This window comes from Anarrhichthys ocellatus, unplaced genomic scaffold (genome assembly GCF_004355925.1).
Source record: "Anarrhichthys ocellatus isolate YVR2014 unplaced genomic scaffold, GSC_Weel_1.0 scaffold1, whole genome shotgun sequence".
NCBI classification, from domain to species: Eukaryota; Metazoa; Chordata; class Actinopteri; order Perciformes; family Anarhichadidae; genus Anarrhichthys; species Anarrhichthys ocellatus.
Genome location: NW_022280031.1, coordinates 1,539,889 through 1,563,810, shown reverse-complemented (window position 1 = coordinate 1,563,810; position 23,922 = coordinate 1,539,889). Strand labels below are relative to the sequence as shown.

General features: G+C 40.7%; 1 protein-coding gene across 4 annotated transcripts in view; it reads right to left on the bottom strand.

Annotated features, from left to right (window-relative positions):
• Positions 1–23,653, bottom strand: part of LOC116389018 (potassium voltage-gated channel subfamily D member 3-like) — a 72,275-nt gene extending 48,622 nt beyond the window's left edge. For all 4 annotated transcript variants that reach the window (XM_031857444.1, XM_031857604.1, XM_031857526.1 and 1 more), the window contains exons 1-2: positions 23,245–23,653; positions 21,192–22,364 (exon numbers count right to left, since the gene is read on the bottom strand). In XM_031857444.1, coding sequence (XP_031713304.1) covers positions 21,192–22,294 — 1,103 coding nt within the window. In that variant the 5' untranslated portion in view covers positions 22,295–22,364; positions 23,245–23,653. The remainder of the gene's footprint in view (positions 1–21,191; positions 22,365–23,244) is intronic.
• Positions 23,654–23,922: the final 269 nt, after the last annotated feature.

Genomic DNA, 23,922 nt, shown 5'->3' with positions numbered 1-23,922 from the left:
TGTGAGAATGGGGCCGATTTGTTCAATTAAATTCTAAGTTTACGTTTGATTAGACGTGCGCTTACTTCGTCATGCATCAGCAGCACGCAGGTACATGGGTGCATAGTTGCGGGAGCTAAGAAAGAAACATGACAGGTACAGCCTCACAGAGCCCCTAGCATGTCTGTAGACTCTCAGCTTTGTTCAACTCTCTATGAAATGACAGTATGCTCTGGTATTTCCACTACTTATCTCCTCTGCCTCTCTTTCAGGTATTTCACCTGGATCTTCATGCTGTTTAAAGCACAAAGCAAGGTTTAATAAAGACAGGTAAAGCTTTTCTGGGATGGTGGTGTTTGTTTTGTCTTTGAACTCTCAGCGAATGGTGACGATTTCTAATAACCCTCAGCTTGTGGACCAGTAAGTCTGGCTCAGCGAGACAATTTCACTGGTGCAAAGTCCTACCAATGCCAGGATAAAGCAAACAGCAAAATTCTGTGCAAAATGATTTTGTATATTTATGTACTAACAACTACATAGCCTCATTCAAGAGAAATGAACATGTGAGACTTAAGTGAGTAAGTAACTGATGTGGGGAATGGTTTGAAAGTTGTCGCTTTGAGAGGACAATGTACGCACATAATGGTAAATGGACTTGTACAGCGCTTTTCTAGTCTTCTGACCACTCAAAGCGCTTCAACACTACATGTCATCATTCACCCATTCACACCCATTCATACACTGATGACAGGGGCTAGCTACCATGCAAGGTGCCACCTGCCCATCAGAGCTATCTAATCATTCATACCCATTCACACAGCGATGGCACAGCCTTTGGGGTTAAGTGTCTTGCCCAAGGAGACATGGACTAGAGGAGCCGGGGATCGAACCACCGATCTTCTGATTTAGGGCCAACCCGCTCTAGCTTCTGAGCCCCAGTCGCCCCAGTCTCCAATGCTTCAAGATGAGCACCATATGATACAATAAACTGTGTTGCCACACCAAAATTCCATTTATCAGTAGTAATAGAAGAGCTTTATGTCCCCAGAGCTGGAGAAAACGTTATGTTTATGTAATTCAATTCTGTCAGCCCAACAGATTTGTCATTATAGCATCAGCTAAATATAGGAGGTGAGTGAAGCACTCATGTAACCTCGTAAAAAGGATGTCAAGGATTTCTAGGATGAAGGAGCAAAGCCGCTGAGGAGAACAGGATGAGGAGGAGAGAGATATTTCCAGAAGCAAGAAAAATAAATCTTCACAGGTCACTGTTTCAACAGGTGGAGCCCTTTGAATGATGCATATCAAACAGTAGAAAAGAGTAGATTGTTAAAATGACTGCAAGACAAGAATTGGCCTACCCGATATTCAAGAAATCCTGAGTCCTATCACATCGTCATTTCACCTCAAATGTATTATCCTGTCTCAGAGGGGTGAAGCATCTTATAGTGTAGTTTTACCTTCATTTGTCCAATAAAGGCTAAATTTGCTTAGTCTTGTGCTCTTTGTTTTGGATGTGTTTTGCCCCTTCTGTATGTTGCTTATCAAGCAGACACACCAGCCTGGAAGCACAGTTGGCGAGACATCTGAGACACATTTTGTCTATCAGTGAAGTGCACAGATGTCATTTAAGCATATGCATTTAAGAGAAGGTTGTACAAATAACACAAGAGGTTATCATAAGTGCTATTAATTACACATTCTACTAGATTTATTACTGTTCACACTGTCAGCAAAGTTCAGTTTTGCATGCAAATTCCCCCTGTGAACAACAAACACAGGTTTCAGAAGCTATATTAAAAGGAAGCATTTTGTGGAAAGGACATTTATTTAATCTGTACTCGATATAATTTTGATTGACAGCAGACAATAATGCCAAATAGAAGAAAGCTGCACTGAACTAGTTCAAACACAAAACGTATCCTGTACAAAAAGAGGTTCTTAATCATTGTTATGGTTGCATAGTCGACAGCCCTGTTCAATAGCGCTGTACTTCGAGCTGAACGCTAATGTCAGCGTGGTAACATGCTAATGGTAACATGCTCATAACGACATTGCTAATGTAGGTACATTTGTTGAACATTTTCACCATCTTAGTTTAGCATGTTAGCATTCTAAGATGCCATGGTCTGCTGTGAGTCTTTTGGGAATGTCAGTCCTTTTGCTGGTATTTAGTCTTCTACCAAAATATTGGAATCATTTCAAATTTGACCTACTGGTGGCACTAGTTTAAAAGTCACGGGATCATCAATGTCTTTAGGATTCATCCTCTGGGCACCATGGATATCTGTATCGAATTTCAAAGCAATCCATCCAGCAGTTGCTGAAGATATTGCACTGAAAAACAAAAATGTCAACTTGCTTGATGGCACTATGGGTAAAGTCAGGGAATCAAAGTCAGTAGGATTCATCCTCTGGGGATCATAAATGTCTGTACAAAATGTCAAGGCAATCCATCTGATATATTTCAGTCTGGACCAAAGTGATGGAGAGACTGACATCGCCATACCTGGAGCCATGCATGTCTAAAATAAAACACTTCTCTGGTGATTTTAATACTTGCTGTCAAATTGAAAAAATGTTCTACAAATGCACCTTAGGTATGCGACTGGGTAACAAATCAGATGAAGTGAACTGTTGTGGCCGGCCTAATATACAGTAACATGTGGCATTCACAATAATTATGTCTACATGAGGTCTGCAATTGCAATAGCCATTCCGTGTAGTTATGACGGAAATCCTAAGGATTTTAACTTTATTGTGAAGGGCAAAAGATCAAACCTTTTCAACTCAAAACTTTATTTGATGCTCTTTCATAAGACTGAGTGAAATCTGCCACCACGATTATTACTCCTCAGTAAACCTCAGTTCCATCCTCTAACCCTTGTCTTAAATTATTAAAACAAAAAAGGTTTCGTATACAAAAAAGCAGAGATGAGCACCCCTGAGGACAGAAACACAAGAAATCGATGGCGGCAATCACTGTTTGATGTGAGGTGGCGGCTGTGTGGAAAACAAATCTATACAATCTCCTGAAGAGTTTCATGAAGAATTGACAAACAGTAATGTGATTTGCGGAATAAATGGAAGTAATACAGGCTTGCTCACGCACAGTGTCATGAACAGCAGCGGGGCACTCTGTGAGCTCTTTATCTTTGACCCTTTGCCATTAGATTATACCAAAATGCAACCGATATTCTTGTCTCTTTATGGGCCGCTTAGAAAAACCACTGTGGTGTCCAAACAAGCAAATCAAGACTACACGACAATATAATGAGACCAATAATATGTTTAATGGCCCTGAAAGCAAAAGCCTGAGACTAATATGGTACTCATATCGTCTCCCTTCTAAATTCCAGTTCATGCTGACCTTCTGCATTCTAATGGGACAAAAGTGTACAGCTAGAATGCATTCACACAATGCAGGTTATGGCAGAGGATAGGAGTTCACTCAAAAATATGACGGTTTTACTGGAATTAATTGTTATGTATACACACTGGTAAACACACTGGTCTAAGGTAAATAGTTAAACTTGTATGTATATAATAACACAGGTTATTTGTATTTTATTGTGACCTCAGTAATTCTATTTATAGTACTCAATTTTAGAGGAAAAAACTACAGCAAATCATTGGCACAGAAAATAATCTGTTTAAAGTGTTATGTGACTATATTGGGTGGAAAAGAGACAGTGATGAAACCTAAAGTTGCTCCTCAAACAACAGAAAACAACAAGCTATTTGAGGCATATGATAAAAGAGAAAGAGTGTCTTTTAAATGCCAAACTCTGAAGATGAACAGCTGACCTGAAGTCATTATCAACAACAGCTCAAACAGAATCAGAACAGCAAAACTTATTCCGCAGCATCACACACATTACTAAAACAATCTCACTACGACGACACCAAAGATGAACTGCTGAAGAAATAATACTCGCTCATGTAATGAATTAATCCAAAGGATGCAAACTTTGTGTAACTGTGTTGAACAGTGTATCATAAAGGGTGACTCTTTAAAAAAGTGCTGCAAAGGGATATTCATTTTTTAAAATCCCAAGATACTCAAGAGCACCCTAAGGTCCTCCTCCAAACAAAACAACCTCCGTTACAGTTTGTATATATAGAAGTTCATATTGGAGAGGTGGTATAATCTGAGTTCAACATTACTAATTAAAGTAAATAATTTCTCCTTAACAAAATAACATGTTAGCATTGTTATGGCAACCCTCCTCAATGGGGTACTGTTTAGCCAAAATTATAAAATATTAAAAAGAAAATATGAAAATGCTTTTATTGTGTAATAATAGATACTATCATGCAACGTTTCTGACATTCTGTTCCATGTCCATCACAATCGAGCTCTCTGCAGCCAAACAGGAGTCCATCAGTGTCACGTGATGTGTGAAAACCTGTTGTATTTTATTGTTGGCATACAGTGTAATATTTGAATTAATGCACTGGACAGTCATGGCACATGATTATTCTGTTGCTCACAGGAGAACCAATCTGCCGGCCCAAGCTGCTATTTATTATGAACAGCTCAGAAATGCAGGGAGCTCTTTTAAATCCAAACTGGATATGCACTTCACTTGGTCAATTTACTCCTCCAGTTGGTTTGTCATTATCTCCTGTCGACCGCACGATTATATTTTAATGGCTTTGAAAGGCTTGTCGAAATGTCTGTGGATTGTCTTATTTTGCAATTCTTTCCAATTGATACAGACACAAACATGTTTCTTTGATAGGCAACCTGAATACAATTTGCAGGGCTGAGTATTTTTGGGGTAAAAAAATCTTTGCTGTTGTTATAAGTCAACAGAACAGACAACAGAAAAGCTAAAACTTGTGAGAACGTGGATGTGAACAGCGCTCATGGAACAGTGTGGTGTGCATCCCAGCGTGGGAATTCAGCAAATGAGTAATGAAGGTGTCTCTCAGTAAAGCATAAAACCATGCAATCGGGTTTCATCTGAGGTCCATGCTGGGGCAAACTCTGACTGCCTGTGGAGATTCAATATCCTTCTAGCTCGATTCGTTTCAGCCTTTCAGCTTGACACTTCAACTATCTAAACAGACTTAATAAAGTAACCAGGCAGCATTCAACTTAGTGCCATTCAATACTTGTCAAAAGTTTGGTCATCAGAGGAATTCAAGCAGTGTGGGCACCGCTATCCATCCCCTCCTGAAGCTCTATTCATTTTTTTCTAATATCTCTAGACATCACAAGGGACAACAACAAGTTCAAGTCATTATCTAACTGACAAAAGAGACAGTAAAGGTGGAGGTACAAGACACCTACAATTATGCATACCATGTACCATGAGAGTGTTTACTGCTCTAAAGTGGTCATGCTCCTTGACAAGTGCTTGTCGAATATAGCTTTGGAAACCACCTCAACCCGCACGCCTTTATAACCTGACCCGAAGAAACCTTCTGTGAGTCTGTGCTTGCCTGCTGGAGAGGATGGTGATCAAAAAGATCACAACAACGTTAGCTCAAACTGCTTCAAACTGCTTCAAACTCATCTTTATATTTCTTTATAGAGTAAATCAGACAACAGTATGGAGCCGCCGTATAAGAGGGAAGGTTTAGGTTGGGGCAACACATTTACAACAAGCAACTAAAAAGCATGACAGTCCGAACGTTATTATCTGTGAAGAGATTGAAACAAAGGAATCGAATACCAATGAATACATTAATTTCAATAGAAACGTTCATTCACATTATGGTGCATCTGATTAGGGCTCAACAACAATATGGCCCCTAAGCCTAAATACGGTACGTTTGGATATAATGTCACTCTGTGTAATCGACATTCATTCAGTATATGAAGAAGGTGATTAAAAAATGCAATGAACATGTTGCGTCTCTGAGTTCCGCCATAATAAACATGGATGTGCCAATAAAGATGTGGTCACCAGTTGTATTGATTTCCTGTGAGAAGAGATTTCATCCATAACCCTCCCAACAGCGGCCGTGATTACTCATTCTGTTCTTTTGACCGGGCTGTAATGAAAAAATCTTTTGTAAATACAGCCTTCAAAACACAGCATCAACAGCAGCATAAATCCATAAAGAATATGGCAAAAAGCGTTGGACATGAGCGATTTACATAAGAATCCAATAAAAATGACTTCCAGATGTTGAACGTCAGGGAGTACGGGTGTTAAAACACTGCAAGATTGAATTCTTTGTGTGTAATAGTAAAACCCTGTAGAAATAGCAGCTTCTCAACATTACAACTTCCTATTATTTTAAGGGTGCAGCAACACTGACGGAACATTACTTAGAAAATAATGTAAAAGACAAAAACTAAAAGAAAGTACAATGTGTAATTTTCAAAAGGATATTTGGAAAATTCTGGGAAATTTGTCTAATCTTTGAAGTTTTTCAGCTACTGTAGATAGAATACATTGTAGCAAATAACTCCTGACCTGAGAAATAAAACCTTATAAATCCAAAAATCTAAAATCTAATTTTAAACTAAGCACCAAATATTAACCCTTACCCACATGATTAAATGTTTTCAAGCTGACTGCATAACAAAGGAGTCTCATGGTTACAATTAATACAGTTTTGTATCAATTTAATTTGGCACATATTTATCCTCTGTAAGTCTACATCTTTATAGTGAACAAAATGTAAAAAGGAATACAAACTTTAGGTCTGTTAGTGGCTAAACAGTGTCTCTCACTGTTTTTTTATTCAGCAACAACGGCTGACTTCTACAGCACCTGCACTCAAAACACTAAAGCAACAGTGAAGAAAGTAACCGTGCTCGTGTGAGGATAACAAGCATCAGTGAAGCTTCTTAATCTCCGAATGCACAGAGAGGTCAACATAGCTCAGAGATTTCAACATAATTGGCATCCAGAGCTGTTGATTTACTTCAAATGTGTCGTGTTGATGTGGCCGAGAAAGGGGCTGCAGGCCCGTTTGACGGAGGATAACGATTCTGTGTGGAGCTTTTCAGGGAGGCATTGGGTCTGTGTGAATGGCAATCAGTGGAATTCTAGAGGTTTATCTTTCTTTTTAATGTTTGTTTTCGAGGCGGTGCACGTAAATACTTGGCAACACTGTCAGCAGAACTTTGTCAGTGAATGACGGCAGCCCACACTAATGTAATCATGGACTGTTTGATTACTGACACTATGCCTTCAGACATTAATGTCTACACTGCAGAAGTGAATTGTAATCACACAGCACCCTGCTTTAGAAATAGAGACACAAAAAAACTATAGAGGTTGATTTACCAAGCCACACCAATCTTAAGGTTTCTGGGTTTTTTCTTTTCATTCATATTATGGTGCATCTGATTAGGGCTCAACAACAATATGGCACCTCAGCCTAAATAAAGTTGTTTTTCTTTTTTAAAGGGAGCAGACCGCTTTACACTTTTCACCCAGTTGTTTCGCGCTGTAAGAACATTCAGTGCAGTTTTCATTAAATTGAAGTAATTTAATAATTTGAAGAAAATGAAAGAGTGAGTCACCAATGGTGCCAGAAAATATCTGAATAAAAGTGTTGGCACGGCAAAAAAATCATTCAAACATTAATCAACATTTTTTAAGAATCACACACTCTTTTTATACAGTTGAAGGCTACATGGGAATAAACTAATTAAAATGTTTCCACGATCTGCTTTTACACTGAGATGGGTAGTATCGTGCTACGGTGCACATTTAATCAGTTGCAGTTTTATGACTCCGATGTTTCCCCTGCATACAGCGGCGCAGCGCCATTGCAAAAATGATTAGCGCCACTGCAAAATACAATAGACTCGCTTTAAGCAGCCAGAGTCAGGGAATAGTGAGGATTGACATTTGACAGCCAAAGACATTGCTACCGTTTAGGCTCTCGAGAGTCGGAGTAGAGGAGAGATAGATGAAGTGAAGATAACATTGTCGGTACCGGTTACAAACAGGCTCGGTTGTGAACGACAGGCATGACGGATTCAGTGTTTTTGTGTTGTTAGCTGAGCTAGACCAGATAATATTCAGTTAAAAGAGATTGGTGATGCTGTTGTGCCTTTATTTTTCTTTGTTAAGTTTGCTGGAAGACATGTAATGTAGCACCGCTGCGTTTTATTTGGAGTGAGCACTGCGCCAGACTCCGTGTGAAACAAAATCCTTTTAAATGCTACATTGCTTGTCAGCAACCAGTTACGTGGTAACTTTAAATCAATTTGGCTTTGTTTGCTATGATTAATTTGGCATGCAGTTAACACACCAGTCATGATTTTGTTTTAATGAAAATACAGCTCCTGGCATTTGCTCATTTGTTCTTCATCCCTGTTTTGGAAGAAGGAAATAATGGGAACAGGCAAACCGGCTTTAGAAGTGATACATTTCCTTTTCAAATAAGTGCTGTGCAATATTTATCTAATTTATGCTGAAGTGAAGAGTGGTTCAAGTGGATTAAAAAAAACAACTGATAAATATTTGAATGAGTAAAAAATGTTTAAGTAAAGTTTAAATAAACTTTAAAGTGTTAAATTTAAGAACATAATTTAGTGTTTTGTAACCTTGTAGGGCTTTTTATTGAAATAAGTTTGGTTGTAGTGATCAGTTACCAGCAATAGTGTGACTTGTAATAGTCTTAAAAACCAACATGAAAAATAATTGTTCGAAGATTGTGGATAGTGATCATGACAGTTTAGTTACATTACTGCTCATACATTAGTACACAGCCTCAACCACATACTCAGCTGAACCACACAAAGAACACTGCACGACTTATTCCTGCACGAACACCACTCAAACATTAGCTTTGGATTTTATCAAACAAGCTGTAATTCAATTCATGTACTGGCCAAATATTGCTTTCAGGGTAACCAGGTGTTTCTGGAATCATCAGGTTCAGCAGCAACACAAGACACACATCTGCTTCATTCTTCACTACCTTTTCCCTTGTGTTTTTCAAGGACAGAGGATGTTGTATGTTGTACACTGTAAAGCCCTCTGACACAAAATTGTTATTTGTGATATTGAGCTATACAAATTAAATTAAATTGAAAGTGAATGTTGAAAAAGCAGCGTCATTGTTCTCTCCAATTTGGCTCAGAAAAGGTTGCTATTTTTCTTCTTTCTTTTTTTCTTCAACACAGCACAGCTGGAGGCATCAAACTCAAATTCAGGTCAGTCAGTCGGACAGTCATCTTACACAGCTTCATGGCAACTGTGAATGAGGGCAGCTGGTGAGTGCAAAAGCTTGTTTAAGACGTTAATTGTTACAAATCAGTGTAATGCCTGAGACAGTTCCGCTTATAATAGTGCACATATAAACAATGCAAGTCGTTATATTTACTATCAGATTTATTATCAGATTCATGAAAGAGTTTGCCCATTAATGCTTTTTTTCTATTAGCTGCAGTGGTATGTTGGTTTTACTGGGCGAGAGATGTTCTTTTTCTGCATACCAAAAATACTTATTTTCGCTCCATCATTTACTGCATCTATAGAAATCTTGATTTGAGGTAGCCGTTACTGGGCAGGTACCGAGTATCTCAGGGACTACACCCAAACATGTTGCACACATATGATCAACAACAAGCAGAAATATTTAGCATGAAAACACGCAAGTGATTCATTTTGAATGGAAGTCAATGATTAAATGACCCTACTTCTCACTTGATTTACTACCTCAGTAAACATGGTAAACATGAGTTGATGGTCTCAATCGCTCGTCTCATGTCTTCAATACAGCATGATGTTCATGTCGTATGTTATGGTCCCTTTTAGAATCAAATAGACCATAAAGTGGAATATGCTTTAGGGCAGGCTTACTATGATTGACGTCACTCCTCAGGAGTCCAAATATGATAACTTCCATTTACTGGTTGCAAAAAGCCAAGATGGCGATGGCCGTAATCCAAAATTGCGACGGCCAAATCCCCGTACTCAAGGCTTCAAAACAGCGGTCCACAAGAAAATGGGTGACGTCACGATGACTACGTCCACTTCTTCTAGTTTAAAAGTTTTGAACGGTCATAACTCCAACAACATTGATAAAGTTGTTTTTTATGCTACAATTGTCTTTGGTTCACAGCGTCTAATTAGGGTCGAATTATGACATGATAACATCAGAACATTGCTGTGTTTTATGATGCCAGTCTAATGCAGAATTAACAGCAATAACCACTATTATCGCTACAAACAGCCGTTCAGGTCAGTCAAACAATCACAGTCGCCTTTGTGTTGTAAGTCATTCCCTGACGATGACACAATGTAAATATGTAATATATGAATGCAATGTGTGCCTTCATTATAGCAAACTCACAAATGTTGATAGCTTTTTCCGTCCAATCAGAAAACTCATTCTGGCTAATGTATCTCATCTCTTGCTTCATGAATGTTTGAATGAAACATAGCCGCATCAGCACTTTCAGTTGTGCTATTGGAGGGAATGCTTGATTCAAATAAATGTAAGAAAAACCGACACTTTACATTCTTTTTAACATCTGAGGAACTCTGGCTGCATATAAAGTGATATTTAAAGGTGAGGTGAAAAGGAAGGTACCAGACTATGTCCTGGAGCTGCATTTGAGACTGTAATGGAAAACATAAACATGCTGGTATTATTTATAATGTCAGGTAGGCATATGCGCCCCTCAGGCTAGATAGGTAGAGGACACACTCACACACAGGCAGAGAAACATACACTTACATGTATTTTTCAAAATCAGTTTGGAATTTGTTTCGACAAAACAGAACAATCAAAAGTTTCTTTGTTGCTCTCACTGTTTTATGCACTTTATTTTATTTTCACGATATGGTCAATTTAACCTTGAGTTCCACTCCTTGTCTGCGTCCTCCTTCACATCACACTGAAGGTTATTAGTACATTTTCTTTACCTTTCTGTGAGCTAAACCCTTGCCAGCTGTGTAGCAAGATAAGGGCCAAGTATCTAAAAATAACCCACTCATTCGGGGTACAGAGCATGCCGTGTCATTCAAGGTTCTCCTTTGTGCCCCAATACAAACATCTTGAGATAACATGTCGGAAACTGTATTAGATAACATCACGTCTTCTGTCCTCCTCACTGGCTTCCTTCCTTTTCTTTTTGATTTGACATTCACTCTCTTCCTTTTCACCTTCCTCCTACAAGGAAGGTGAAAAGTCTTTCTTCATTCTCCTCTATCTCCTCCCATTTCATCCCACTATCACATTTTTAAGATATGTTTATGTCGCATATCATGTTCTTCTGTGCTTATGTACTTCTTGACTTTCCCTTAACTTACATTCCACGTCATTTCCCTTCACTTCTCCAAACGTTGTCGACCTTAGCGTTCCCCAATCAATCACACAAACGCACCCACGCACACTCATTTGTGCCTCCGCTCCAAGGCCACTCTGCTAACAGGCTGCTACTCTGCACTCGCTAAGTGTGTGACATCAAACACATGAGGCCTAGGAAAAAAAGTACATTGTATGGACAACTTCAGATATCTGTTAAGCACGCAATCAAACAGCTTTTACTTTATGATAGCAAAGAAGACTACTTCAAAACCAGCATGTTTAAAAAGTGCTAAATCTGTCAATTTGTGGTTCCTTAAAATACAATTTCCTGTTGTTTCTTGTGTCACAAAAAAGTTGGCATCCCCCGTCAAACCAGAAGCTCCATCTCTGTGTTTGATGTAGAAAGCAGGAAGAAAGATCAAAGCCGGTAACAGCTCTTGATTACAGCAGAAGGACCTCTGCAAGTAAAATGACATGAAGCAAAATCCAACCCAGTTGCAAAACAATGTAGAGGCTGATAGCATTCATTTGTTTTGTTTATATGACAGAATCACAATTAAAAAAGGACCACTAAGTGATTTGTTAGGCTAACAGAGAAATGATACTCAAACAGGTTTATCACAAGCTTTTTTTAAAAATAAACATGTCTGAAGGCAGCCATGTTTACTGCTATCCAGACGATGCAAAGAGAACACTTGCACATAAAGCTGCTGGTGTTAACTAGTCTGCAGTGTGTTCAGAGTTTTGTTATCTCAAGTGAAAAACAATGGTTATACCTTGCTGGCAAAAGGAAAGGCCTAACCAATTAGAGCTAGAAAGAGATAACGAGATGAGAGAGAGAGAAAAAATTGGAGTCCAGTGACAGCAGAAAACAAGAGTTGGATCGCTCTGAAGATGGATGAAGGTTTGTTTAGTGATGCCGGCATTGCTTGTTTTCAGATGAATGTGAACATGAAAGAATCCACTAAATGAATTAAAAAACTGTTGGTGTGATAGATACATCAACCGTTTCAGAGGGTGAGGAAAAACCTTCAGAGAACACCCTCTGGGAAATCAGTTAGTGTACAAGTTACGTTGCAATTTAATCATTCATTTCTATAAATACCACAGTAAATTCAAACCTGCACCAATATATATCTTCATAATTAAAATAGATTATATGACTATGTGTTATGTTTAAGGTGTCACAAGTAGTAACACGTCTACAGCTTCTTCAGTTCAAGGAAAATTGGCGTCTTCAGCTTATTGTTTTGGTGTTACGCCCACAACTTCACTGTTTCGGTTCAGTCTTACCGTTCTCAGCATTGTTTCCAGCCATAGCAGGCAGCTGTATTCAGCTAAAGAACTCTGATACATCCAGTGCATGTAACCGGCCAAGCACCAAACATCCGACAAATAAAGTTAGCGACTAGCTTGTGAACAAAGTGAAGCATTTAGCCGCTACAGAGCCAGATGTTTCTCTCTTGTTGGTGGAGACCAAAACAGAGCAAAAAGGAGAGTCAACATTGGACTTGCATTCATCAGGTGTCTAGATCACAACTCAAAATGAATACTAATGTTGCTTCATGTCTGCTGGATATGTAAATAGGCAATTGTTTGCAAACATGTTCACCGTAACAACTTTATGAGGATGTCAAATTGGTGTTGACAGCTTATTCTTGTTGAATGATACCTACTGCACCCATCTAAAATGAGGATCAGTAATGAGTTGAACAAACAGTACTAAGCTCCTGCTATGGACAGGGCAATGCTTCATATGATGGGTAGTCAACCACATCAGAAGGCAAAGGTTCATACCTGATCTGGACACAGACGCATTCTTTTTTTGAAGAAGGGGATTACGGCACACATTTTCACATTTTCAGTGTCTCCAGGAAGAATCGTAGATTTGTACTCAGTTATGCCAATGAAAAGTGATTGAAATAATTAAGAAAGAGAGCTTGAGAGCGGCAGTAAAACCCTTGCACCTTTCTCACCTCCGCACAGCTTCACACGGGTGTGAACGTCAGATTGCCACACGGAGCCCCTAATCGTTGGACGTTGGAAAGATGTTTCAAAAGCTATTTCACCATCCAACACGCAGTTCTGACGGAGCATAATGGTGCCTCAAAGCATGATCATATGGCTATATTTGAACTGTGTAGAAAAGGCTCCGTAAAATGTTATGGGATTAGACTTCATGTTGTAATGCTCTTTCGTATTTGCTTTGATGAAATGTGTGTGGTATTCCCCTACACACCTGGGGAAATCACTTTATCGCTATAAAAACAAGATGATAACACCTTTGTGGAGCACTAAGGATGACTCTTTTGCTGAATACATCAGCCTAAGAGGCTGAACTCAGGCCAGAGTATTGTGATATTTTTTCTGCTGCTATCCGAGCTACTGCTCAGGTGTGTCCATGGGACTGCGACTCCTGTGCCTACATCATGGTTCGTGCAGTGGCAACTGATTTGATTTTTGTGCACATGGTGCACTGCTGCTCAACCCTAAAAAATGTAACAGATGGCAGTACTGATGCAGGTTACTATGAAGAAACAGCGTTGCAGACTTGTCAGCCGATTGGTCCCGTTTGCTGCCTTCAAACGAGAGAGAGAGAGAGAGAGAGAGAGAGAGAGGTGAAGGTTTCCAGACACTGCTATCTTTTGCACGTTTAATTCTTTTTAAATGAGTTTAGGTGTTAAATGAACCTGTGTTGGAGCTAAATTAAATTCCACAGCTATCATTAGAAAGGTTTCTATTAAAGAGCCTTGTGTTGGGAAATTGGCTCCAAGAGTAAAGTGGCCAGATAAAGGCAGGAATATTTCTAATTTCCGACAAGCTGCACTTGTTTTGACCCCAGGGGTTCAGCAAGGCAGCAAAATAGCCCATAAATTACATCTGAAAGCAGGCTGCCATAAAAAAAACACGACAATATGCAACCTCTGATGATTTGTGAAATGTGTGTGAAAGAACATTCCCACTTACAAACTATGCAGCTCGACATCCCAGTTCTGTTTCGGCGTGCCGCAAGGATCCTGAATTATTAACAAAACAATGTATGCCATTCCAGAATTAATAGGCCAAAACGCCTCACTTCTGTTACCAATTATCCATTATTAACTGTTCACACAATAAATCCAGCACACAATTACTAGGAAAATAGAAAATCATTTGCATATCAAGCAAATCTAAAAGAAAACACACACCAACTCCAATTTTTTTCTCACACTATGAGATGCCATATTTGAATCAAAAAAAGGCAAAGGATACTTTAGATATTACATGTACGCTTAAAAGTAAAATACTCAAGCAGACTTTTGATTAACTCGCAACAAGAGATGCTTTGTTCAACCCAGTGTTAATTAATCCCTTTATGCAGAGCCGCGTGCCGAGCTAAGACTGGAGTTAAGAATACCTTTCATCAGAACCAGAGGCCTGAGATTATTGCTTCTTTTGTTGTCTCCAAACTCACTGCCAAATACTTTCTTTTTGTTGTTTCACAGTGCCAATGAGATCAATGGTCAAGTTAGACAATTAACCTTATTTACTAAAACATTAACGAGGAACACAGACTTCAAGACACAGAACTCGGCTTATCAGTTGTTGAAAGATGCCAGTTTCTAAAAGTTTAAACTTAACAGCAGCAATGTTGATGCACTATAAGGATTCTTTGACTGACGATTGAATAGTTCCCACTGATTGTGGAAATGCCCATCCCTAATACCCCGCATGAAATAAAGTCTGTGTGGAAATGTGTCCACTGTGTCTACACACTGAAATGGTTTGTAAACTGACAGAAAATGAAACCACAACAATGTTTTATAATTGATTCATAACTAAAGCCAAATGCCAAACATTCACAGCTTGTCAAATGTAAACTTTTGTTGCATTTCTTTCCGCTTCGTATTAAAGCGAATGATAAAGTGAATACATTTTGGTTTTGGACTGTTTGAATAAAACAAGCCACCTGATGGATTCACTTTCGGCTCCGTGCATTTTTCACTGTTTTTAAACATTTTGTTGAACATTCATGAAGATTTGATTTAATGGTGATAACTCCAAAACAGACTCAGACAAGGTTCTGTTTAACAAGTCATTTTTTTTTTTGAGCTGACACCTCGATCAGCAGGACAATATCCTTCCAAAACTCAAAACAAATGACGGAAACAACAACACTTCCTGCTTTGCTTCAAATAGACAGGAGTCCTACAAAGCTATTGTCACTGGGCACACTGCTAAAATGGTTGATGCTGCTGTTTGTCTTAGCACGGTGTCTTCTCATTTATACTACACTGACTATATACGAATGTATAGTGTTTATGACCCCCCGGGCAGATGACAGAGTTTCTTATAGACCCTCGTGGCTTCACAGACATGGAAGTATACTTTGAGTTTAATGGATTCACTAAAAAAATGCATCGCTAGATTAATCGATTGCGGAGATAAAAATGTGCTGCAGGACGCCATACAGTATGCGGATGTATGACAGTGTAGTTCATGAACGTGGACACTGTAACAGACCTGAAGCAAGTGTCAAAAAAAAGAAAGAAAGTTTTGTTCTCACTTCACATCGCCCCTTCCTTCCTCCTGGTGTCGACCAGCCCTGCAGCACAGAGTTCTTGTAAACCCGAAGCACAACCCGTCTGACCTCCCTCATTCCTGCCTCTGGCCCCGAGGCCAAGTCCATGAAGACTAATAGAGATGTTGAGCAGAGAACGCAGAGGGGGGCGAGCTAAAAGTCTCTCTGAAGAAAGAAGCAGATTATATATAGCCACTGATTAAGGCAGAGATGGGAACATGACCTACATGCATAACAACATTTTCTCTCACTTTCTACAGAACAAGCCTCCGTCCAGGACCAGGACTCTACAACTGGGAGAGTCACTCTAATTATAACATCAGAGTCAGATTTCAATGCACACCTCATTAATATTTCTCTTATTATTGGGTTAATGTTTTTAGAGGCGTGGGAGATGTGGGAGAGCTGGAGGCAGGCCAGCCAACCTTCCAGCGCACCTGTCATGCAGGTAAAATACAACCAGCTCTCATCCATTGAGCCTGCATCGTGTATCAGATTATAGTTAAAACAGACAACTCCCTTTCACACACAGAGCCTGTTCTCAAAATAGCTGTTCCTCTGGGAGACTCATGGGGGAATAGGGGAGTAAAAGAGGGAGCGCATGAAAGAGAGGGGGGCTTTTTCCTCCCATTATCAATCTTTCGGATCCTGTCCCGGTGACGCCATTGACCGCGTATCCGGCTGGCTCCAAACAGCGCCGAGCACCGGCAGGCCGCCGCAGGGAGCACACCTTGCTGAGATTCAATCCAGATTGTTTTATCAGCCACCTGAGGTTGATTTAACACCCCTGTTCCTGGACAGTGAAAGCGGCTGATTATACAGCCAGTCAGTCCCTTCCGCCCCCCCCCATCTCCCTCAGCTCAAGCTCATTACTGCTGCGCTGCCTGGGCTCAAGCAGACATGGAGGGGATGCAGAGAGGCAGGACAAAAACGCGAGACAAGATCAAAGGCAATAACTATGTATGTGTGTGAATGAATCAGCATATGATTGTGTGTATGTGCTCTTTGGGACATACTGTATATATATATATATATATATATATATATATATATACAGTACATCTGATCAAAATGTTGACAGGCTTGACTGTCAGCTGGCAGAAATGTTCTCAGTGTTGCAGTATGTCTTCTCAGGTGTGTTTATATTTTTAATGTCCTACTAGCATAAAACATATATATGTTTTCAGGCCTATAAACTTTTCACCCAGAGTTATTAATGTGTGTGTTTGTTTGTGAATGTGTGTGTGTGTGTGTGTGTGTGTTTCTGCCTGAGGCCACGTTTGGACACACATTATGGACTACACATTGGGGGCAGCGTTTTCTAACTACCTTGTTGAGGAGTTGGAGGTGTGCAGCCTGTCGCCTGGAACCCTTCATCCAACAGCTCACTGCGGCCGTTTTCTTCTTGTTCTGCTACTCTCTGCTATATATCTAAACCTGACCCAGCGTAAAACAAATGCCAAAAAACATCTGGTTTTGTAAATGCCTTTTTGATAACCGGCCATGGTAACAAATACATCGCATTTCCTGTGACTGCTTCGGAATAAAAGCCAACACGTTTCACCCAGCTGAATGCAGACTGTATATAGTAACAAAAGTGAGGCTTGTTGTCATGGAAATCTTCAGTACTAACAATACTAACATGGACATATGAACGTGGTGTTAATGGCTGCCATAATTGTTCTTGTTCAGATTGCGTTAATGGAAGTGTAGGATCCAGTGTTTGCTAGACTCAGCCTGGGGACTTCAAGTCCAAATATGTCGACCGATGCTGCATCAATTTGGACTATTCCTTTAAAATCTGTCACTCATAAGCCCCAACTTTATAAAAGTGTACTAAATACTATACTAACTGTGGTTAGTCAAAGATTAAAGTAACATTTGGTGATGTATCAGCTCTGGTTTGGGTTACGATGATGGACAGGCAATCTAAAGTGTTCTACAGTACATGCTTATATGTGTGTTTGTTGTCAAATGCTTTGGATTTGCTGAAAAATAATTTTCAAAGGAATATGGTGGTGAGCCAAAAAACATATTCTGGTATGTTGTGTACACCAATAACACATCTGATGTAAGCTTGCAGGTTTTTTGTTCTTCGGAAAACATGATTTGTGGATGACCAGTGGGATTGTTTTATGTACTGCACTGTATGTACTGCTGTGTATGTAGCTTCTTAAGCGCACTGACAGATGGTTCATCGGTGACCTCATCACCTGAGCATATGTCTCTTCAGCAGGTGAACAGATCGACGGGCGACAGGCAGGAGGGAAGACGGAGCCTCGTGAGAAGCTGCTGGCTGTTCAACTTGCAGTTGTAATCACGTACAGATAAGCCTCTCTTATGTTCTATTGAAGAGGAGGGGGCACATACTGTACTAAGCACCCGTATTTCAATACATTTTATTTTCACCTGCTTGCTTTTGTTTTGTTTGTGTGGGTTGGAGTTCTACATATCAAAGACTGTACTGTACACGTTTGTTTTTTCTCTTTTACATATTAATTCTATGTCTGTTGTTTTGATCAAAGGAGGTAACAGTGCACAGTGCTGCACACTGCTGGATTCTGTGCAGGTCATAGTCAGATTGTCGGCACAGAAAACAAAGCCCTGACTCACATCATAAAAAAATGATACCCTTTTATTTTAAAGTGCCAATTCACAATATCTCTGATGATTTTTTGACCATATCAAATATCTAAAATCTAAATCTGAGAGAAAAACAAAACCTTATGTTCAGACCTTCCGTGCGCTCCTCTTTCAAACCTAATGTGAGCACATTTCTATGAATCCCACTTTACCGTTTCCATTAAAAGGTATAGACCCGTGTGGCTGTACAGAGGGGACATGTTGAATTTGAACACTCATATTCTGATTGTGTGAGCCTTGGACATGCATCGGTTGATAGTTTTCCTGATTGTAAATGACTGTCCTGGTTAGCTATGAGGATCACCATTGTCGGAGCTGTGGATGGACTCTCAGTGCTGCTGCCTCTATTGTGTGTTGGACATAATGGCTCCACACTCAAACACATTGTTCAGGGTTCACAATTTACATAATGCTTTCACCTTGGCATTTCTATCCTTTTGTATGTGCGATACAAAAGATCCTCTTATAACACTTACAACACACACACACACACACGCACACACACGCACATACACACACACTGTAGAACAGGTAACGCAATGCATCCTTTAAAGCCCTTATGCTGCAGAGAGACAAATAGAGCTATTCTGGTCTGGAGATCCACGATTTCTTTTGGTTTCCATTTCAAGACAACACTTTGACACACTGATCATAACAAGAAGGAGAAATGACTGAAATAACTACTTTACGGTCACCTTAGAAAAGCAAAGAACATTTCAGGTCTGCCAGCCAAACATGTCACTCACAACAGGGACCCTAAACATACTTAAAAAAGACACAAAAAGCCACAAGGTCGCATCGTTAGGTATCTTGTTATGGGTCAAACGTGGTGCAGCATGACAGCCCACACAGTGTTCTAGTCTAGTCTAGTGTTTCTTAGTGTCTGAGCAGATCCCTCTCAGTAATGGACACAGCAGAAACCAGAGAGCTTTTGAGACAATATGAACAGGGTTTAAAGCTCTCTGTCAGCAGACCTTTTTGGAGAGATTTTTTAAAGAAAAAAGTGTTTTAAATTACATTTTATTTCACATTTTCTTCTGGCAATATAGATCCTCATTAATAGTTAAAAGGATATGTTCACATCTAAAGTTATAAATCCTTAAGAGTTCAGTCCATGTTGGCTACTCAAATCCAGCACAGGAACAGCTTCATTACTGATGGTGAAAAGAATTACGGAGAGATACAGAACATGAATGGCTGTTGCAGAAAAAGTAACAACCATAAATAGAACAAAAATGGGGCTTGATTTCATGACAATCTTACGGTTGTTGTTTTTTACGGTAAAAACAATACTTACATTAGATGCCACAATTGCTCCTACTGTCCAGAGCCCTGCCTAGCACAATACCAGAGTAAGTAAGTTAGACAAATCAAGTGGGCATCTTCCAAAGCTACAGATCTTTTGGAGCGAATTTCTGTCTTTTTGTGTTTCGTTGCTGAGCAGCTTGGAAAATAAATAGAAAAAAAGCGCTGAAATGATTTATATCTTTTGAGTTTTGGTCCAAAGATATTCAATTACAATTAGTATTAGTCACTTGATATAATGGAACCACCGACTTTATTCTTGTATCATGCCGTTTTATTCCAAAAGGCAGTTTTGCATTTCCACACAGCATTATTGTACAAAAGAGTGCCGGAGAGAAAAACTGATTTTTTAGGAAACCATAACTACTCTTCCACTGTGCCTTCATAATACTTCACTCAGCCAAAACTTCGGGAACACTTTCAAGTTCACCCTGCCGTTCATGGCACCGAGCCTCAGCCAGCTTGTGTGAAAGATTAAGAGCAGAGGGGAATCATAATAAAGGTGACAGAGGAGATCTTATGAGACACCTCGCCTACAGGCACACACACGGCAGAGAGAGAGCCGGCTTTATAATACAGTTCAATTAATTCCTCACAAGGCTTTTTCACACTGAACGCCTGTGCCATAAATACGGTGCTTGTGGTGTGGCCCCAATTATGAGAACAGAAATGCAGTACAGCAGCTAATATTTTCTCTGTAAAACTACCAAACTGAACCACTGTTCATACAAATGACGAGCTGTATCATCTAAATGTCACAAGGGTGCACAGGTGGAAACATGATCAAGATTTGTTAGTTTATTGGATGATTATAAAAAGGCTGGCCCATCATAATTGTTTCCAACACCAATATTATTTAATCATAATGGTTCAGTCCATGCTCTTGGGTCAGGCTACATGTTGTGCATCATTTTCTCAAAAGGCTAAAATTGAAAGGGATACAAATTATTTCTCAAGCAAAACATAAATTAAAAGAAAAAACAACTAAATATAGCTCTACATCAATGGAGTCCTTAGTGCACCACCCACACATAAATATGTGTAGTATCTGGTCATCTTCTTCACACTCGGATGTATTGTATGTATTCAACCACTGTCTCCTAATTTGGCGAGCTGTAGGTGAGGCAAACAAAATGCCACGAGTGATTGTGCTGGTAGATAAATGCCGCACTTCCCACCATTACTCACACTGGCAGCCTCAAATATACGCCGCAGTGTACTGAAGTATGGGGGCAGGCTGGCTTAATGCTCATTTGAAATTCAAATTGTTTTTCATAAATTATTCAATTTTCAAAGTAAAAATCCACAAAAAATGCATCTAGTACATCTATTAGCATCCGAAAACATTGTTTTACTTCTGTCACAAATACAAATACAGCATGGCAGAATGAGATACAAGACGCTCGCGGTGTTTACACGTGTATGTATTTACCTCTGTGAGTGTGTACACACGTCGATTACTCACCCCAGCGTCGTCATGGTGACTATAGTGTACCAGAAGGAGGCCGGGATGCTGGTGAACTTGCTGGAGCTGGAGCCCTTCTCTGCGTAGAACATGACGGTGGCGAAGATGATGATGGCCATGGTGAGCGAGAAGAGGAGGAAGCCCAGCTCCGAAGCGCAACTCTTGAGCGTATAACCCAGGATCCGCAGGCCCTGCGAGTGGCGGGAGAACTTGAAGATGCGAAACACTCGAAACACGCGCAGCGTCACGAAGGCGCCGCTCACGTCCTCGTTGTTGCTCATCACCAGGCCGATGTAGTACGGCAAGATGGCCACCACGTCGATGATGCTCATCACCGAGCGCATGAAGCGGTAGCGGCTGGGTGCGGCGAACAGGCGCAACAGGTACTCCACTGTGAAGATCATGACGCAGGCGGTGTCCATGCAGAAGAACGCCACTGTGTAGCGTTCGCCACACGGCATGTCTTTCTGGTTGGCGGTGGAACCGCAGGGCACCGTCTCCACCACATTAGTGAGGACCGAGATGGCGATGAAGAAACCCGTGACATAGTAGAAGACCAGGGCCATGGTGGAGGTGTGGGGGTTCTCAAAGGCACGCCACATGGTCTCCCTGAAGGTCATGTTGGGCAGCTTCATGTCCTTGTTCTCCTCCTGATCGTCCTGAAGCCGCTCTAAATTCTCCCGCTTCCTGTCCTTGTACTCTTCGTAGCAGCAGTCGCCGATGATCTCGGGGATGATGCCGAAAAAGATCAACTCCTCATCGTAGGCTGTGATGCACTGTTGGCGGGGGTAGTGGAGCTTCCCCGTCCGGTAGAAGTTGAGGATGCTTCTGAAGGCGTCAGGGTCCCGGTCAAAGAAGTACTCTTTGATTTCCTCATTGTAAAAGAAGTCTTTTTCGGAGCTGCCCAGCAGGGTGTCAGGATAGCGGTCCAGAGTGGTTCTCCAGGTCTGAAAGCGATGGCCGCTGACATTGAGGATTATCAGCTCATCCTGTCTCTTACTGTTGTCCATTGGTGCAACAGGCATGGGGCAGTTGGCAACAGGCATCCAGCCAATGGCTGCTGCCCTGGCAAAAGGGAGCCACGCTGATACTCCTGTCGCCATCGTGAAGTCGAGTCTTAAAAAGTAGTCCTCCTCACCTTCACAGTTGACACTCCTCCAAATCAACTGACATCTGAGGGATAAATCGCCACAAAGAGAGGAAATATGAAGCTGAAAACAGCAGCACACTAGATGATCAATCCAAATTATCAGTGTTTGCCGTCATGGCACTAAAAGAAGCAGCATGGCACTCGTGACATTTGGAGTTCCAAATGAGTTTTCCCCTCTATTAAATTTCCAGTCACTCTCCCATGCTTTCAGTCCAAATCCACCCAAAATGTCGTCCAATTTCGAGGACAAAGCTGATAGATGGCAACAACTAAAGCACAAATGCCGGGAAAGCCAGACAGTTGGGTAGAGGTGAAGTCGAGTCTCTGTTTAGTTCTGCTCTGGTTTTAACACACTACCTCAACATAACAAGTCATACTCAGTTATCTAGCATCAGGTTTAAAGCCTGCTACCAGATGACTTCTGGTTTGGACCTGAGCCCACATTTGCTACGGATCTGTGTAAACACAGTTACATGTGCAGTGACTACAATCTGGTTTATCAGTTGAACAGCATCAGATCCTATCTGTCCTGAGCAGCATCATTAGCTGACCGGCATGTGGACAGGCTGACTGTCAGGGACTGAAACAAACCTGTTGCATCAGGATAACGAAGCACATTGATCTACGTGGCAATATTAGACATTAAAATAAACTAATATCACAAGGCCAGTGAAACATTACATTAAAACTAAATTGCCTCTTTACATAATCTTAAAAAAAATACAGTGTAGCATACGATTGGTAGGGCTAAACTGAAAAGTACTTTTTCCATGCACACTGACTAACTTCACCACGTAATGCATTAGTTCACCTCACATAGACTGTGCTCATGGTGAAATGCACCTCCACGTATTATTAGACGGACATTGAGTGAATGGAGCAAACACACAATCAGACACTCACCAGTAAAAGTCGAGGAGGGAGGGGGGACAAAATCCCCAACTCTTCCAAAACCAAATCAGACTTTCAGCAAAGACCCGAGTCCTCAGTTAGCAAGTGAGAGAGGGAGAGCTCGGATCCATCTAGCGGGATGAAGCAGCGAGCAGCACCTCTCCTCGTCGGTCGGCGGACTCCGGCACCGAGCAGAGCACCACAAAAAAAAAAAAAAAACACACGCGGGCGATGGAGCAGAATGAACCAGTCTGTTGGACCACAACACTCAGGGGAAGCGATTTGTAGCGGGATGTGTGGACGTCCTCTAGTGTTTTTTTTATTGTTGTTGTTTTTACATCCTGGCTTTCTTTGTTTTCAGTGTTTCCAAAGTGAAATGTGATGGAGAGGCGAAGCGCGCTTCCTCTTTCTCCAGCGCAAAGTACAGTGTGCGTCTCTCTCTCTCTCTCTCTCTCTCTCTCTCTCTCTCTCTCTCTCTCTCTCTCTGTGTGCCAGCAGCGTGTCATCAGCCCTCCTTCCCTCTGCCTCACTTTACCATCATAACGTGACTACTCACCTCGTCGCTCTGCTATACTTTCAATACTGTGGTGATGCATTGCTCCATGAAGCAGAAAACACACATTGCAATGGGGGGGGTCGGTGATAACGGAGATTAAAAAAGGTCACTAGTATAGTGAACTTACTGTACTG